Source organism: Lathamus discolor, chromosome 6, assembly GCF_037157495.1.
Source record: "Lathamus discolor isolate bLatDis1 chromosome 6, bLatDis1.hap1, whole genome shotgun sequence".
NCBI classification, from domain to species: domain Eukaryota; kingdom Metazoa; phylum Chordata; class Aves; order Psittaciformes; family Psittacidae; genus Lathamus; species Lathamus discolor.
Genome location: NC_088889.1, coordinates 49,796,877 through 49,814,333, shown reverse-complemented (window position 1 = coordinate 49,814,333; position 17,457 = coordinate 49,796,877). Strand labels below are relative to the sequence as shown.

The 17,457-nt window shown below is 45.1% G+C and overlaps 1 protein-coding gene across 8 annotated transcripts in view; it reads right to left on the bottom strand.

The window, feature by feature from the left end:
* GALNT16 (polypeptide N-acetylgalactosaminyltransferase 16) overlaps positions 1–17,457 on the bottom strand; it is an 82,953-nt gene that overhangs the window by 25,977 nt on the left and 39,519 nt on the right. For all 8 annotated transcript variants that reach the window (XM_065686758.1, XM_065686756.1, XM_065686755.1 and 5 more), the window contains exons 2-5: positions 12,676–12,851; positions 9,430–9,528; positions 3,458–3,525; positions 971–1,036 (exon numbers count right to left, since the gene is read on the bottom strand). In XM_065686758.1, coding sequence (XP_065542830.1) covers positions 971–1,036; positions 3,458–3,525; positions 9,430–9,528; positions 12,676–12,851 — 409 coding nt within the window. The remainder of the gene's footprint in view (positions 1–970; positions 1,037–3,457; positions 3,526–9,429; positions 9,529–12,675; positions 12,852–17,457) is intronic.

Here is a 17,457-nt window from a genome sequence, read left to right as displayed (position 1 = left end):
CTGAGTGTCCTTCTGAGAATATATTGTGTGCGGCCATCACAGGGGAAGAGCAGCACACCAACAATGACTTCACCTGTCACTTCTGTCCATGCCACTGAGCTTCCATCTGGTTCCTGCTGTGATGATAACCCCCTTCCAGTCGTCCCCACTGGTACCTTGTTGCTGCCTTCTCAGTGTCTTTCCCATTAGAGCACCCTACTGTTTCTCTCACCACTTCCATAGGACCAAGCTCTACTCTGTTTCCTTTCTTACTGCTTATCTGCTTTATTCGTGTTTGTCCTTTATTCTGCCCTGTGGTCAGAGGTGTTAACTTGGCTCTCAGATGTCTCCTTACTTTCTTACAGGGCACCTGAGATGTTCTTTGTGAACTAAACAATGATTCCTATCTCCCCTTCCAGATCCTTGCTTCAGGCCTGCTGTGCACCAACAATTTTAGACTTAAGTCAGCACACGTCAGTCAAACTAAAGAGCAGCTCAGAAAGTCAGAGTTATATATGCACATAGGAGATACAGAAGAAATAACTTCCCATAACGGTAACTCTTCATGATATATATATGATATATATGATATATATATATCATATATATATGATATATGATATATATGATATATATATATTGTTTTTCCTTTTCCCACATCTCCTAGGTGGCTTGTTAAACTCTGAGTTTGAAAGGACAGGATTTGTATCTGCATCTAAATTTATAAAGATCTGAAAATGTAGTTGTTGTTCTAGCCATGGCCTCTGGACACCACTTCTTATTACTTGAAGTATGCAATGACAGCCCTGAAGCCTGAGAGTTGATAAGCCGGGTTCTCCCTCCACAGAGCCTCCAAACTAGGATAACAAATCCTTATACCGAAAAAATAAGCTGTAACCGTAAGAAACAATACGTAAGCAGTGGGCAAGCAAACAAGGCCATGTGGGAAAACCTGCACAATCTTTGTACTTACAAAGCTTTCCACACTCACCTTCTCGCCGGGTGTTCCGCAGACACTTGACCTTTGGGATCTTGGTAAGGAGCTGGCAGTCCTCAGCTTATGAAAGGCAAAAAAACCCACATTTGGCACACATGCATGAATTATTTGGCTTCAACAGAGAGCTCAAATTAACTGTTCTCCTGCTTCTCCACAGGAGGGGAAATTCTGCTTTCACTTGACATCACATTAATCAGCCTGATGGCCTTAATCCTGTTGTCTAAAGAGCACACAGAAGAGCACTACTTGCTTGCTGCCCTCCTCGGACAGCTGAGCCTTTGTTTCCCAATTCTCTGAGCAGCCAGGCCTTTGCCCTCCCGCACTCAGCATTTCACAAGAGCAATGGGACATGTGCTGGCAACGTGGCACCAAGCACTGACAAAGCAGGGGGACTGCAGGGAGCCTGGGCTGCAAATCGCCAAAGTGCTAAGTAAAAGATCGCCCTGTCATATCAAGTTATCTCATCCGCTCTCTGCCTTCAACAGCTCATCGGGGCATTTCTCACCATTTATTCTGGGGGCAGTTTGTGCTTGAATTTATTTGATAAAGACCACAGGGATGTGACCCACTTCCTTGGAGACACCGTTACTTTAATACATGGATGCCTAACCGAGGGCTGTGCTGGCAGCTTGCGGCATCCCACATTTACATTGCCCAGGAAAGATGATGGGAAGGAACAGGTCCTGGCTCTGGCCCAGCTTACCAATGAGCTCTGAGTCTTTAGTTCTCTAATATCCTCTCTCTATTCTTGCCCTAGCAGAGGTCATAGGAATAACAATTTCTAACTTGCTCTTTTTCCTTACTCCACCAAGTTCACCCCAGCTTCCATATTTATTCCGTGTTCCTTTCATACCTCACTACCCCCCCTTTCCCGCTGTCATTCTCCTGCAGACTGAGTGCTCTGGGAAGAATGCAAAGGCTATTACCCAAATTGCACCTCTTGGCATGTTCCTGCACAAGCATTTCTATTCTCCAGTATATGTGCAATCTGAATTACTGTTCTTTGTGGGCACCTTGGCAGCTGCTGCATCATCCAAGTGAAGTGGAAGGTGCTCTTAATTACAGAGCATGAAGATTTTGCTGGGCATCTGCTACAAGGGAAGGCAACACTCATCTTGGCCAAGTCACAACTTCAGGTATGAGAGTCCGTATTAAGTCATTCACCTCTAACTGGTGAATGAGTCTAATGGAGCACATCACCCTAACTGTAACTACTTGCAGAGCTGACAGACTCTCTGTATCTTTGGAGAGACTGCGATGGATATTAAAGCAAAGTGTCAGACCTCAAATATGTTCTAAAGTGCCTCCATGCAGGTACCTCAGAGGAGTAGCTGCATTCACAAAAGTCCAGCTGCCAGTGAAAAAATTAGAGTTGTCATGGGATGGAGCTGTTTGAAAATCTTTCTATTTTCCTATGAGCCTAAATCGGAGTTTCTGGTACCAAGAATCCATCAGTGTTGATCTGGAACCTTTGAGCATTGAGAACTGAGGTTTTAGGTGCTAAATGTGGAACACTTGTGGTTATTTGTTGGAAGTGCTCAGGAGCAACCAACTCCAACAGCTGAGCTGGGCACAGCCCAGCCATTATCCAAATCACACTTCCAGGCCCTCAGAAACTTAAATACCTAATGTCAGCATCCACTTTAGATTTTATTTATTTTTTAATTTGCCAAAGCTACATAAGCATTTAGTAAGAGCAATGCTTCCTTACCTCAGCAGGTCAAGGTGGGCATTCTCAGCTATCTGTAAAGTGTTCTGAAGGAGTAATTATCAATTATTATAAGCGGCACACAACTAGATTGTCCTTGAATCTAGCACATATGATAGAAGCAAGAAGTCTTCTGTCCCCACCACCTCACCACTACGACACAACAGCCAGGAGCAAGAGCAACTGTACAAATGGAAAGAGACCATAGCCTCCAGTCTGCAGGTCTGGTGGGACTCATGCAGATGACACTCCATCCCTGTGCCAAGCTGCAGGAGAAGGCATGGTGCTGTCAAAAGCATTAACCCTTCCATGGCCTCCCACAGGGACACCTGGTATCTCAGAGGCTGGCAGTCTCACCCCAGTTTGCCTGCAGAACAACAGGCAGCGATTTTCTGTAGGCTCCATTGCATTTTCTTGCTCCCTCTTGGTTTGTAATTACCCACTCTGCTCATGTGCACCATTGCTATATACATATCTGCACTAAACAGCTCACAGAATGATGCATACTGAAACTACACAAAGATCTCTGGCAACCTGGCCAAAACTGCCAAGATGACAGAAAGGACAGACCCAATGGAAAGAAAAAAAGGTGAAGAAGCTCTGGCTTCTGCCATGCATGGATGTAAACTAAACACGGAAAAACTTCCTGTTCTTCTTCTCTTGCATACAGACAAGAGGGAATCTCTGTGTAGGAGGCGGACTGAACAGAGCAACCAAAACCAGGAAAAACAGAAGGTAAGAAAGAAGTGCTAGGGAAACAGGTCCATACTTACGATCTGAGCTGAAGTCATCTACCAAGATGATCTCCTGGATGAGGCTGGGAGGGGTGCGGTTCAGGACACTGCAGGACCCAGGGAGAAAAAAGACATCTTTGTGAGCTGCCATAATGACAATGTAGGACCAACACACCTCCCACCTGCCAGGCTCTGTGCAGAGCTCTTCACATCCTCAGAGGTTAACACCTGCAGTACCCTGGGGTCAGAGCGGTTTGATTCTGACCTTTTTGTACCTCTCATTTCTTTAAACACTTGAACTACTTTTCCATTACCTTCTTCAAGTCCATCCCCTGGCTTTACCACAGTTACACAGCATATTCCCATTCAAGCCTTCTCCAATGCCTCTATGCACAGGCAAGTCCTCATTGCCTTCAACAGGACTGCTCAGTAACACATTGGCACCCCAAGGCAACAGCTATTCAAACTTTAATATGAAAACAGAGGTAAACATTGTCCTCCTAGTCCTAGCAACCCATCTCATTTCAGTGGCACCTGCTCTTCTGATTTTGAGCAATTCCGGAGAAAAATTGTTGGCTTTTTGCATTTTTTGTTTTCCACAGGAAGCAGACAGAAAGAGTAACCCCATACTCCCAGGAATGGAGCTGTAGAGAAATAAATTACCATCTTGCTAAGATGCTTCATTGATGGCTTTGCATACAGAGCCAAAGTTTCTTTAGTTTGGGTGAGTTTTCTGCTGTCTCATACAGTAAAATCCTGCTCAGTATCACATCCCACTCTATTTCAGATTTCTGCTGCTTCATACATCTCTGAGAGTATTTGTATTTTGGGCTTGTATGTCCACAGATGACTGAACTTGCATTTTTCAAAGCTGAACCTCATTTGCTTCTCTTGGCTCATACCTTTCTGGTTATTCCAGCATGGTGGGGTGGAAGGTGGGCGCTGTCCCTCTTTGCAGATATAACTGCGGCTTTTCCCAGCGTAGCCATCATCTGCATATTTTACAGACAAGGTTGGCCTGCACTGAAATTCTCGTCTATGCAAACTCAATGCAAAACATAACCAATCCAGACAGGCTGCATCCTGCAGCATAATGCTGTAAAACAATGTTCTACACCTTCTCCCACTAGCTTGACTATTGGCAATGCTCACATTCTCTCCACAAGTTTCAGGTCTTCCAACCCAACATAACCAGGGAAGAAAAGAAGGCAAACACTTCATTCTCTCTTCCTTGACTCTCTTCCTCCACCAAGTCCCCAGTAGAGAGAAAACACTCCTCAAGGAGTTCACAGGTGATTGTTCAATGCCCAGCTCTTCTCTCAGCTCTGCAATAATTTGCTGTGGATCCCTGGGAAAGGTACTTAATCTTCTTTCCACTTTGTCTTGCTTGTCTTTTTAACAAGAAACATACTAATCCTAGTATTTCACTTCAGTGAGATGCAGAGACTGGCATGACAATCTATTACTCTTAGGCACAGAATGCTATTAGAATTCAAAAGTCCAAATGACAATTGCCTTTTACAGCAGAAACACAGATTGTTCTCCCCTCATCTCACGGATTCCCTACCTCTTTTGCCTTTTTTGCAGTATCAGTGTCCTTATGCTGTTGCATGACACCATGTCAGCATTGCAAATGAGTTTTTCTCCTTTGCTAATACGTCCAATTCCTCATCAGCTCACAGATAATCTCCTTTATTCCGATGTTAGCAGAGAAGCACCTTTTTTTCCCTTGCTCTAAAATAATCTCCTCTTTTGCCATTATTTAAGTTGTGATTGTAATGATTTGCTATACCAAATGCTCTAGCACTGTGACAGCATCCTTTTAATTAGAATTTGTACAGGCTGTCTGCATAAACACTGACAGCTGTTCAAGTCCATTGACCTAAAGCCTAATTATTCACCTTCACATTTGCACCAAAACCAAACAGTCCCTGCAATACTTACTGAAATCAAAAATAGAGAGAAAGAAAGGGACCATGCAACAAAGCAGTTGATATTCCCTTCTGCAACAATAGTCACCACAGCAGAAGTGATTGTATTGCTTAATAACTAATCAGACAAACATCAATCACACAAAATGCCTTTTGAGTGACAGTTACTTCTGAAGGAGAGCAGGATGCCAAGCAAGTAACTGGTTTAAGAGTGACAGATATGTCCTGCTGAGGAAAAGTTATCATGCAGGCAAGCAGTTCTTGACTGACACACATCTCCTGCAGGACCAAAGATGCCAGCAATGAGCCATCTGAACTGGCATATTCACAGGTTCTGGTGGATAGCCCATTCCCTTTTGTATTTTCCCTACTCCCCTTCTTATTCTCTTGCTGGATATATTTAACCAGTTGTCTCCCACTACACTGAAAACAAATTAATAGCCTGAACGACCCCCTGCATGGGGCCGCAAGATCTGGGTCAGCATGGCCTATTGGTGCGCTGTCCTGGTCCTTCTGGCAGCTTTCAGGCTGGGCAGCAGGTCCTGATGCCTAGGGCAGAGGAGGAAGATGGCTGGAGCCCACAGCAGCAGGTAGGCATGCAGCGCATGCTGCCTCTGGAGACCAGGAGAGGCAAGCGACAGGGTGCTGGAAGAAGAAGTTATTTATTTCTCCACAGGGTCACTACTCTATTTCTTCCCTCTCCCTCAAACATCTCTCCCACCCTCAAGTAGCAACAGCAGCGCATCACTTCTATTGCTTCCACCCAGCAGCACAGATCTCAGGGGCAGAAGGGAGAGCTTGGCAACTGCTGAGCTGCCAGAGGTGCTCATGTGAGCCTTTGTGTGCATACATGCAGGTGGGGGTTAGCAAGAAGGGCCTGCAGATCAGGATCTGGCCCCTACAGCTGTTGTGTTTAGATCACACTGAAATGAACAGTGATGCAGGAGTCTCACCCTGGAGTCACTTCCCAAGACCAGCATTACCACTTAGTTGAGTTACCTTGTAAAGCTGTCAGAATAACACAGTAAGACAGTATCTGACTCAGGGGAGCACATATAGGCTCTCTGAGTTTTAATTTTACATCAGTTCAATCCCAGTACCCTTTTCATATATTTCTTCCAAGAACTTCTCAATGTTTCACAGATGCCCAAATTTAGGCACTTCATAGCCACGCTGACAAAGATCTCAGATATGAAAACTTCAACTGGTAGTATATATTCTGCTCTAAAGACTGGGCCTCTTACAGGTTTTCAGCCATAGAATATTTTGCTCTTACTCCTGCTTATATCCATCAGTTGGCCTCTTCCACCCCCACTTCTTACAGCGTTCTCTTGGCATAATTATGATAACCAAACTTGGGAAGAGGCCCTAACAACAGTGGAATCATATTTAACTTTCACCAGATGCATCTCAAATGTTTAATTCTAATTATCTAAATAATCATGCTCTACCTGGCTTAAGAAACTTCTTATGGATATAGAAATAATGACTAGCTGCAAGCCTGACTAGTCAGCAGGTAAGAAGGCAGTGCAATTTTATGCCTCCTGTTGCTTAATATCACTGTGGTTCTCTGCAGACACACAGCCAGGTCATAAAACCAAATAGAACAGAACAGTCCCTTTGATAGCTGACTTATCCCAAAGTGCTGCAAACTAATTGCACAGTATTTGGTGCATTGTCTGTGTGTGTGAGTTGAGCAATAATTACACACATAGCAGTAACTCAGCCTGGCATTCAAATGTGTTTTTGCTGAAAGACAGAACTCTCAGGTTACAGAAGAGGTCTTGAAGAGCACTATGAAATCTTCAGCTCCCTCTGTAACATCAGTATCAACATACAAGGGAGACTTAGCTTTATGCCTCTTCTATCACTGCAGCCGTGACCTGAGCCTTCACCTCTGTGCATGGTTGTCAAACCTCCCGTGCCTCAAAGACAAGGCTGCTAGCCAAGGCTTGGTTGTGTGACACTGGAAATACCCTAGAGCCCAAGAAGAATTCAGCCTTTGGGATCCCGTCAGGCCTGGATAAGTCATAGATACTTCTGACATTTGATGTAAGCAAGGAGTAAATCAATCATATTCACTGGCTATAAACAATCTGGTAATGAAGACTCCAGCTGTAACCAGAGGTCTGGGAGGAAATGCCATCCACCCCACCATTCACAGCAGAGTGCAGCCAGATCCTCCCAACTGCACTCCTCCAGTGGCAGCAGGACTGCAGGGACCAATCTGAAAAGATGGGTCATCCATTTTTCAAGGTCTTTTTTGTGGGCTCTGGGTTGCAGGAGACCACATCTGAGGGACGGGTAATACCACATCTTGAGAGCTGCGTCCATTCAGGGATTCCCAGGACAAGAAAAAGTGGGACATGCTGAAGCAGGTCCAGTGCGTGACCACTAAGACAAGGGTGTGGAGCACCAGATGTATGAGGTGAGGTTGAAAGAAATGGGGTTGTTTATCCTTGAGAAGAGAATGCTCAGAGAGATTGCAGAGTCTCCATTCTTGCAGATACTAAAAACTGATCAGGCATAGGCAAAGGCAACCTGCTCTAGTTGACCTTGCTTTGAGCAAGCAATATCTTAATGCATCAGCAACACTCATCTGCTCATTAGTACACCTCACCTCCGCAGGATTTGGGTATCAGTCTCCCTCTCTATGCATTACTGCTGCTCTGAATAGCATCTTAACTATCATGGCCTCTGACTATTTGATTGGGTGCCTTGAAATTTTCTTAAGGATCCTACTACCATGGTTTCTGAACACCTAACCGTTTACTGTCTGACCTTTGCTGTCATTGGCAGAAATCTCCTCCCGTTGCCCTAGCAGCACTGTGGTTCCAAACAAATCTGCTCATTTTCTGAACATTGGCTCTGTAGAACTCATTTTACGGTTCAAATGAGAAGGAAATGATAGAGGTAAAAAGGCAAAATGTGTTAATGCAATATATAGAGGTCTCTGGAAGCACAGCAGCACCAAACCTGGCAGACGGAAACCCAGCCTTCTAGCCATAAGGCCAACTTGAAAAAGCCTGTTATTTATTCATGAAGCACATTTCTATAAGCCCACAGGATCTGTCAGGGGAAGAAGTAGTGATGATGAATAATGCATTTGTTAGTGATACCATCAGCTCAACCTTCTACCCGGACAATTCACTCTTCCTTCAGCCTCCACAGGCTGTTCTGGGCCCACTTGCAGGCTTTAGAGACCCTTTGAGAAACGATTAGAAAAGTCAGAGAGGGAAGATGGCATTTTTGTGTGTAAAAACTAAAATGAAAAGAACTTTCACGGGTTCTGCAGGGATGATGGAAGTGGGGGAGGGTGAAGGAGCATCTGGGACATTGCTTTGTGGCGCATATAACTGCATGCTTCTGTCTACTTGGGGATGCTGACAGGCCCTATGCCACCTATTTACTTGGTTAGATTCACCCACAGCTGGTACTCAGATATGAGGAGACACAGGTACAAGATAGCAAGTGTCTTGCAGGTTTGGCAAAGCTCGTGTGCAAAGCCCAGGGAGCATCTGTTGGACCATGAGGTGCAGCAACTACTTAGCGCAATTGCTCAGACAACAAGGGCTCCATCTCCATGAGACTTGAAGTTCATCACCTTCTGCCTGAAAGACTTGTGAGCTGTGCCCCTGCCCTCACTGAGCCAGCTCCTGTAACATGTGCCCTAGCAGGAAGAAGGCTGCTTATTTCTGTTTATGGAACACAGTCCCTCCCAAGCCCCATTCCTTAGCTACAACTAACAACACACTGTGTCCCCTCTGGCTCCCCCCCACTCTTCCAAACCAAGCTCTATTCCCACCTGTGCATGCAGGCCCAGCAGCCCCTTTTTCGCTACCACTGATTCTCCCCATAGAGGGTACACAGTGGCTAACTGCAGATATCCTGTCTTTGAAGATACACTCACAGTGCCAATCCAAGCCCCTGACCTGTCCTAGTGGGCCAGCTTTAAGGCAGACCACATGCCCTTGGGGAACTGCAGCCACCCTGCTTGGCTAACTGCTGTAAAAAGCCTAGCCCTCCACCAGTGCCCTTCCAGGCACCATCATTTGTGCCCAGCACCCTTGCTGAACTCACCTCTTCACTGTGCGGAGCAGGGTAGAGCGCGCCTCATTGTGGAAGGTGATGATGAGACTGGTAGCTGGCAAGTCTGTGTCATAGCGTACAGAAGTGCACCTGCAGCACAGAGGAGCAGAACTGTAAGACAAACATCAGCCAACTGCAGCCAATGCAGCATGTACCTAGAGTTTCTAAGGAGAAGAGTGTAATATGCTAAAATCAGAAACAGCACAGTTGAACTGCAGCAAGGGAGGCCTTAGCAGCTCCTGCACCAAGGCTGGCAGAACTTAAAAAGAACTGTGCCTGATGAAAAGCAAAGTTTGGAGGCTGTGATAGCTAAACTCAAATGCCGCATGCTTAGGGGGCATGTGGGGTTTTATGGGGAGCAAAGTTTCAACATCTTGGACTCTAGTCCCTGGATTCGCCTGCGATTCATGTAAAATCTTGTTTATTCATGCATAGGGCATGTACATGCTAAGGATGCATGGAGCTGGTACACCAAGGCATCACTGTATAAAGCACTTCAAATTCTTTGGACATCGGGCTTAACAGAAAGGAAAACACTATCTAGTGCTGTGATTTGCATCAAGCAGTTGCTGAAGTTCAACACTAATATCTCAGCTGGCAATGGAAAGCAGTTCCTCTCATCTTCTTATCTGACAGTGTAATGTTAGGTGCATACACTCATTCGCATACTCAGAACGAAGGACTGGTTGCACCAGGGCTGCACATACCCTGTGGAGAACAAACACTCCTGGGGAAGAAAAGCTCGCAGATGTGAACCCTGGACCCAACTGTGCAGATAGTAAGAATGGCAGATTTGGGCTGATCTGCTCCTCCAGAGTGCCTGTCTTCTTAGCTTCAAGCCAGTGTCAAACAGCAGTCAGTGTGCACTAATTGTCTGCCCAATGAAGAGCAACTGAAATTGGGACCTAGTGTGTTTAACAGCTTAAGGCCACTCATAGACCAAATCCATCCTTGTGGGAAATACAATTCAGTTCGTACAACCACTACCTGTACTTTCACGTTTGCTTACTATTCTTTTATGGCTCTTACTAACCCGTTACTGTTCTTATAATCACATTAAATCCTACTGGTTTATGACATTTTCATTGCAAGATTTTATTAAGTGGACTGCAGTGTCTTTCAGCAATTTTAACACATATAAAGAAACTTTGATAAAGAATAAAGTGGAAAACCTGAGACCAGACAGGAGACATACCACACTTATTATTGTTTTAAAACAACTCCATAAGGTAATGCATATAAAATGTGTGAGGCATCAGGAAGTGGAAAAGCAGAAAAGGCTGGTGTATATGTTATTTGGGGAAGTCTTCTCAAAACCTCAGCATTATTACAGCATCACAGAGGACAAAGACAAAGTTTGTGCTTGAAAGTTGACACTTTCTTTGCTTTGGATCAAAACCTAGCTATGTGCTAGGTCAGAGGAGCTTGTAGGATTTGTAGTTAAGTATGCCAACCTTTGCTTGGGTGCCTGAAGAAAAAGTGACATATTAGGGACCTATTGACCCTCCCACTCCCTAAATGGGGAGCCAGGTCTACCTGTGACACAGAGATGGCCTTTCCTCAAGCCATAATCTAACACTTCCAGGGACAGTGATTCCACCACTTCCCCGGAACAGGCTGCCCTCATAGGCAAGTGGTAGAATCACCATCCATGGAAGTGTTCAAAAAACATGTAGATGAGGCCCTGGTTTAGTGGTGGACTTAGCAGTCCTGGGGTAAAGGATGGACTTGATGATCATAGAGGTCTTTTCTATCCTAGTTCTATGATTCTGTATCAGCTGAAGTAAGTCCTAATCCTAAACTGCCACCCCAGCCACTATTCCAATAGTCTTACAAGACAAGGTACTCAAACACAGCTCCTTCATTCCCAAACTGCCACCTCTGCCAAAGGGAAGAACACAGAAATAAGTTTGACTGCTCTGATTACACACTACTTTGGACTCCCCATAGCTGAAGGGAATCCTTGCAAAGCTGGCGTTGAAATGGCCATACATTTCCAGGGAATCACCTGTATGGGTTTTTTTCAGACTAAAGTGCATAGATAAGGCTTTTCACAAAAAACATGCTCTGCATGCTACCATGGATCAAATTAAACAGTAATTCACCTTTGAAGCCAGCTGATTTTAGTCCACAACACAACAGCAGATTAACAGAAAACAGCAGTTCTGCATGGCAGGGAGACTTGTCAGTAATGCAGGACACGACACCTCTGCCTCTGAGTCACTAGAAAGCCAGTCCTTGGGACTATGCTGGGGAACAGGGGCACAAGACTTTGATCTCACAACCCAGGTCCTGACTGCTTACATTCACAAAGCACCTTGAGTGCTGTCAGTGAGGGCAGCGCTCACAAAGCTCTAGGTCTCCTACCATCCCTTTCACAGTTTCAGTCGGTTTAGATGCCTGTTTTCCTATTTCCAGTGGCTGTGAAGTTTTGCTTTGCAACCCTTGGTAGGGTTGAGGTTCCAGCCCAAATAGACAAGCATTACAGATATTGTTAGCTTGCGTCTGGTTTTTATCTGTTGTCAAGTAGGCTGTTTTACACTGCCCTATCACTATCAAGCTTACAGTTTTCAAGGTACAACATTATCTTTCTGTACTCCAGAAACTACAAAATAGTTACCTGAGCACTATTAGCAATTTAAGGAGGAGTTTAGTCAGCAGAATAAATTCATGCTCAGTGAAATGGGACAGAACAATGAGCACTTTGCAAGCTATGAAATATTCACTCTTATTTGGCCATTAGTTTTATCCTCACCCAACAGCCTTCATCCAAACCGTAATGCTCAGGCTGGAAAGAAGGCACCAAACTAGCTTCAGACAGCCAGCGCACAGCACATGAAGAACATCAGAGTAAAGCAAGGCTGCAATAATGGCATATTTCACAGTCAGGACAGGTGGTCACTGAGGGAAGCCATGAGCTTGAAGGGAGTTTTGCAAACAACTGTCAGATGAGCAATTTGACCTGCAATGGAGGGGCTGTGCTGAAACATCAAGATGATGCTTGGACCTGGGAGGAGATGCTAGAAAAGCAACAAGCTGGCACTGAGTTAGTCGAGGGTTTCTGCACATTTGAGACCTTTCCAGATTAACCATGAAATACAGGAAAGAAACAGACCTATGCTGGTGAAGAAAACCCCCAACCATCCTTCGTCAACGTTGCAGAGCAACACAGGATGGGGGCAGTGGCCTCCCTACACCAAGCAGCATCCACTGCTAAGAGCAAGGGTTGCACGGTACCTGTAGTGCCTGGTGTCCCGAATGGGCCGATCGCTGCTGAGTTTGTCACTCTCTAGCTGATTAAAAGCATGCTGGCGGTAGGGGTCTTCTCCAGCCTTCAGCAACTTTGAGGACAGGTAAGCCTTCTCATCAAAACCTCTCCGGCTGTTCTTCTCTCTCTGGGGAGCCCTCGTCATCTAGAGCAGAGACAACCATCAGAGCATTAGGGAGAACACCCAAATCATGTTTAGACACAGGTAAGAAGTTCAGACACACAGACACTAAAGCAGGTTGTTTGCCACACATCTGGAAGTGACTAAGGTAAAAGGGAAGGCATTACAGGCAAAAAGTTGGAAAGGAAAGCAGGAAACCTTCATAGATGTAGTGCTATAATTGCCCTCTCCAAGGCAAATCACAGGCCTCACGATCCTTACTGACCGAGCTTGGGATGAAACCTGCTGCTCCTGATAACATAGGTAGAGCCAAATTCGCTTTAGCACCGGTTGCACAGAATGTGCAAGACTGCAGCTGCTTGGAAACCCTTCCAGGCAACACAGGTTTGAAAGCAACCTCCAGCCAATGTGGCTGAAACACGGTATTTTGAGGAAAACCAGTTTCAGTCTTTCAGCAATCACTCTCACATACGAACACAGAGGCAGCTGATTTCACAGGTTCCCTGCTGTGCCTTGCTCAGCTTTGTCCACTCCCGCAGAAGTCCGTGATAAAGCTGGAAGCTGCGTGTGACTGTCCCCAGTCCCACACAAGAGCTAAAACACTTGAGCCATTCCTCTTTTCTCCTAATTTTCTGCTAGCTTCCCTAGGCCACAGAGTCAGTGCAATGCCAGCCCCTGAAGACCATTCACTAGGGCCACCAGGAGTGAGGACAGACACAGCTGTAGCCCATGCTGAACCCTTAGATACAAGATTCTGGTTGGAAATAAACTAGAAACTGCAAAATACTGGCTTCTAAAGCAATCAGGATTGTTTCTACAGTAAAAGTATAACACATTGTCTATGGTAGGCATTTGATAAACCAAATCATGAAGAAGCCATGAAGTGCTCCCAGCTTTGTACAAAAAAGTGCTGGATGGAGCTTCCTAAAACTGCTGGAAAAGACTGATCCTGGTACATTCACATCTCATCCAAAGCACTGGATAATCCCCAGATCTTGAGATCATTCTCTGTAAAATAGCCCTCTAATACTAGGCTCAATCACATTTCTCCTTCTACTATAAGGCTCCTTTTAGGAATTTTAGAGGGCAAGACGACTAGGCACTGGTCCCCAGTATCACACAGGGTTTTGGATGAGCCACCTTAGTGGGTTAGGAAACAACTCAAGAGATCCACCACCATGGCCAATTCCTTAAGCAGAAGAAAGCTTAGAAGAAGAAACATCTCTGCACCTTTTTCCAAGAAGGGCTACCCTGCAGTGCAGACAGGCATAGGAGAACCAGCAGTTGGGTAAGATTATGGCAAATGCATTCAGTGTAGAGAAGTGCAAGATAATGAGCATTAGAAGATACAAATTGAATTACTCATGCATATTGATGGATTTCAAACGAACCGTGACCTCTTGGGTTACAGATCTGAGTGTCCCCATGGACAACTCAATGAAGCCCTGAACTCAGACTGCTGAGATGGCAAACACAGCAAATTGAGTGTACTGAAAATGGGACAGGGAGAACTGAAGCACTGCAAACACTGTTGTACAAAAATTAGTGACAGCTCAGCAGCCATGACCAGAGTGCAAGTTTTGCCAAGCTGGTCTTTGAAAGGAAGCTATTGGAGGGTGCAGACAAACTAAAGGTTAGGACTATTCCATTTGGATAGAAGATAATACAGTGGCGGGGGGGGGGGGGGGAAGTGGTCCATAAAATTATGCCTAATACAGCCAAGGTCAGCCTGAATCTCAGGTGTCCCTTTCTTACCATACAAGAATGAGGGAAATTACCTTTCACAGTTAAAAAAAGATGCACCACTACATTCAACACAAAGAAACTTATTCAACTGCTGCACAACCAAGCTGCTGCATATGGGTTTACCCCATACAGCTGATTTCGCAGCCTGCTGCCTAGACTCCCCTTTGAAAGTCTCATTTTCAGTACAAGGAGGAAAATAAGTACTTTTGTACCTCCCCACAGCAGGGCTCAGGGCAGGACTTGGCAGCCAGGGATCATCCTACATACCAGACAGGAGTAGGGCAGCTGGGGGGCATCAGGGCAGGGCCCATGGCTGGGCAGCATGGGGCTGTGGGGAGCTGAGAGCCCCTGGGGTCCTGGGCAGGGTCGGGGGAGCCCCAAGGAGTGGGCAGGCAGAGGAAGGTCCATTAGTGTCCTCAGGGCCATGACACATCTAAACTTGAACTTTTAGGGGTAATTTCTCTAGATACTACAGTTCACATGTTACTTCTACATCAAACTTAAAAAGCAGAAAAAGAGCACTGGAAATTAATTGTCAGTTATGAACAATTCTCACTTTTATCTCAGCCAGTATCAATTTGTGCTCTGCTCAAACAGGGAAAAGGGAGGATTCAGGGGATGATAGCTCAGAGAGCCTAGCTTCAGCTTCCAGAAAGACAGCTAATCAACAAGCAATCAAATATCAATCTGTGAGCACCAAGAAGATAACAAGGTAATAAATAGGAGCCAACTGAGATTTGTCAAAGAGCACATCATGTCAGACCAACCTAATTTTCTCCTGTGATGGAGTAATCAGTCCTAAGGGCATGGAGGAGCAGGAGATAAATACATCATGACTTTGGCAAGGTTTTTGATAGAGGCTGGTAAGATATTATCATTAGCAAGGTAGAGAAATAGTAGTCTAGATGAAACTACTGCAGAATGGGTGTAGATGGTTGGAAAGTCACTGTCAGGGCAGAATCGCTAGCTGTTCACTGTCAGAGCAGAAGGGCTATCGTGAGAGCAGGTCTTAGGGGTTTGCTCTAGATCCAGTGTTATACAGTATTTTCATAAGTACTTTAGATATTGAGACAGCATGTTTGTCATATCCATAAGAAATTCAGCAAAAATGTCAGACATGTTTGGAAACAGCATTAGAATTCAAAATTATCTAACACACAGGAAAAAAAAAAACCACATCTGAAAACAATAAATGCCATTTAGTAAGGGCGCCATAGACCTCTACAGTTCATCAGGTCAGTGTTAATACAAAACATGGCAGAAACAGCAAGGTAGCAGCTCCTCAGAAAAGCCCTAGATACTATAGCTCATTATAAACCACATAGCAGCAATGTCAGGTTAAGAGAAGAGAGCAAACACCATCATGAATGGAGGCCAGACAGAAACAAGCCTGGCAAAGTGAATATAAAACTCACCTTTAAGGACTGACTTGCTTTATCAGATTCTTTTCATAGAATATAGATGGTCGGCTACAGGACATCTATCATTATTAATTCAAAACATACTTGACAGAAGCAGCACAGGTTCTCTATGAAACAAGTAGTCAGTCCCCTGCCAAATCCTCTGAGGAGGGTAGACTGACATCCACCCCCTTTTTCCTCTCCTTTCATATTGACACCTCTCACTTCAGGAAGAGGTCAATATAAACACACAGGAGCTTCAGGCATATTAAAGGCACAACATGTAGAGCTGAATGCAGGGTCAAGTCTTTTATCACATGAGTGGGACAGTCCAACCCCAAAAATTCTTTATGTAGCTACACACCATGTGCCCCCATGCCTGAGGCTGGAACTACAAGTGGGAGTTATGAGAAGAGAAAAGCCCAGTTCCTTCTGACTGATGCTCTGTGATAGACCAAAAAAAACTTGCTACGTGAAAGCAGAAATAAATAGGCACTGGAAATGTGAGTGTCTAAAGCTCCTTTTCAGTAACAGAATGGACTAAGATCCTCTTCTGCTGTTGAAAGCACATTCTTATTTGTGTTTTGACATGGTTCAAGAGACCAGAAACAACTCAAGTAGTGAAATTAACTTTGTAAGCAAGGGATTAACGGAAAGGAACTAATGCCATGCACACCTATGAAAACTTGATAGCCTCATTTTTTAACTAGCACCTTGATGCTCCTCTAGTCCTCACCACTTGTGAAATAGCAAGGCTATAATACTGGCAGTGCCACATACCTCTGTGCATTGTCACTGTCTGTCATTGGACACAAGCACCCCAGCTCCAGTATCATGCAAACAGCCACACTAACCAGAGCAGCTGGGGACTTTAGGGCACTGATACTTCAGCCCATTGGATTGCTGACTGAGCAAATCTTCTTCCCTCATAGCAAAGATCCGGGCTCAGTCACCTCTGTAAAACACAGGGGAGCTCCTGGGGCTGCACCCTATGAGAGTTTGCTCCATGGGCTCACTTCACTTGCTCCACAACGCTGTTCCAGAGACCTGAAGGCAAGTCCCAGAGAAGACAGAGGACAGCACAGCACCACTACCAACAATCAGATGTGGTGGTACTGTGCAGTGGGGCAGTGCTTGGGGATGCTAAGAGATAGGTGCTGTTCAGCTCTGTGACCCATATGCTGGCACATGGATGGGCTATGCATGGCAGAGAGCACAGTTGATTGCTGCAACAAGTCCCAGGGAGCAAGCTACTCTTGATGGGCTGAATATGCAAGATAGTGTCTCTTGAAGGCCTGTTGCCAAGAGGATTTGTTTTAGAGGGTGTGTTCCATTTCCAGTTGGGTTTAGGAATCCCAGTGCACACAAGGCTCTTGTTACGTCTCATGAAATAGTCTGTATACTTCTCTGGAAAACTGCTCAAAAGACTTTAATAGAAAAGCTGTGCCTCACAGCACAGGGCCTATTTTATTCATGCTTTGTTT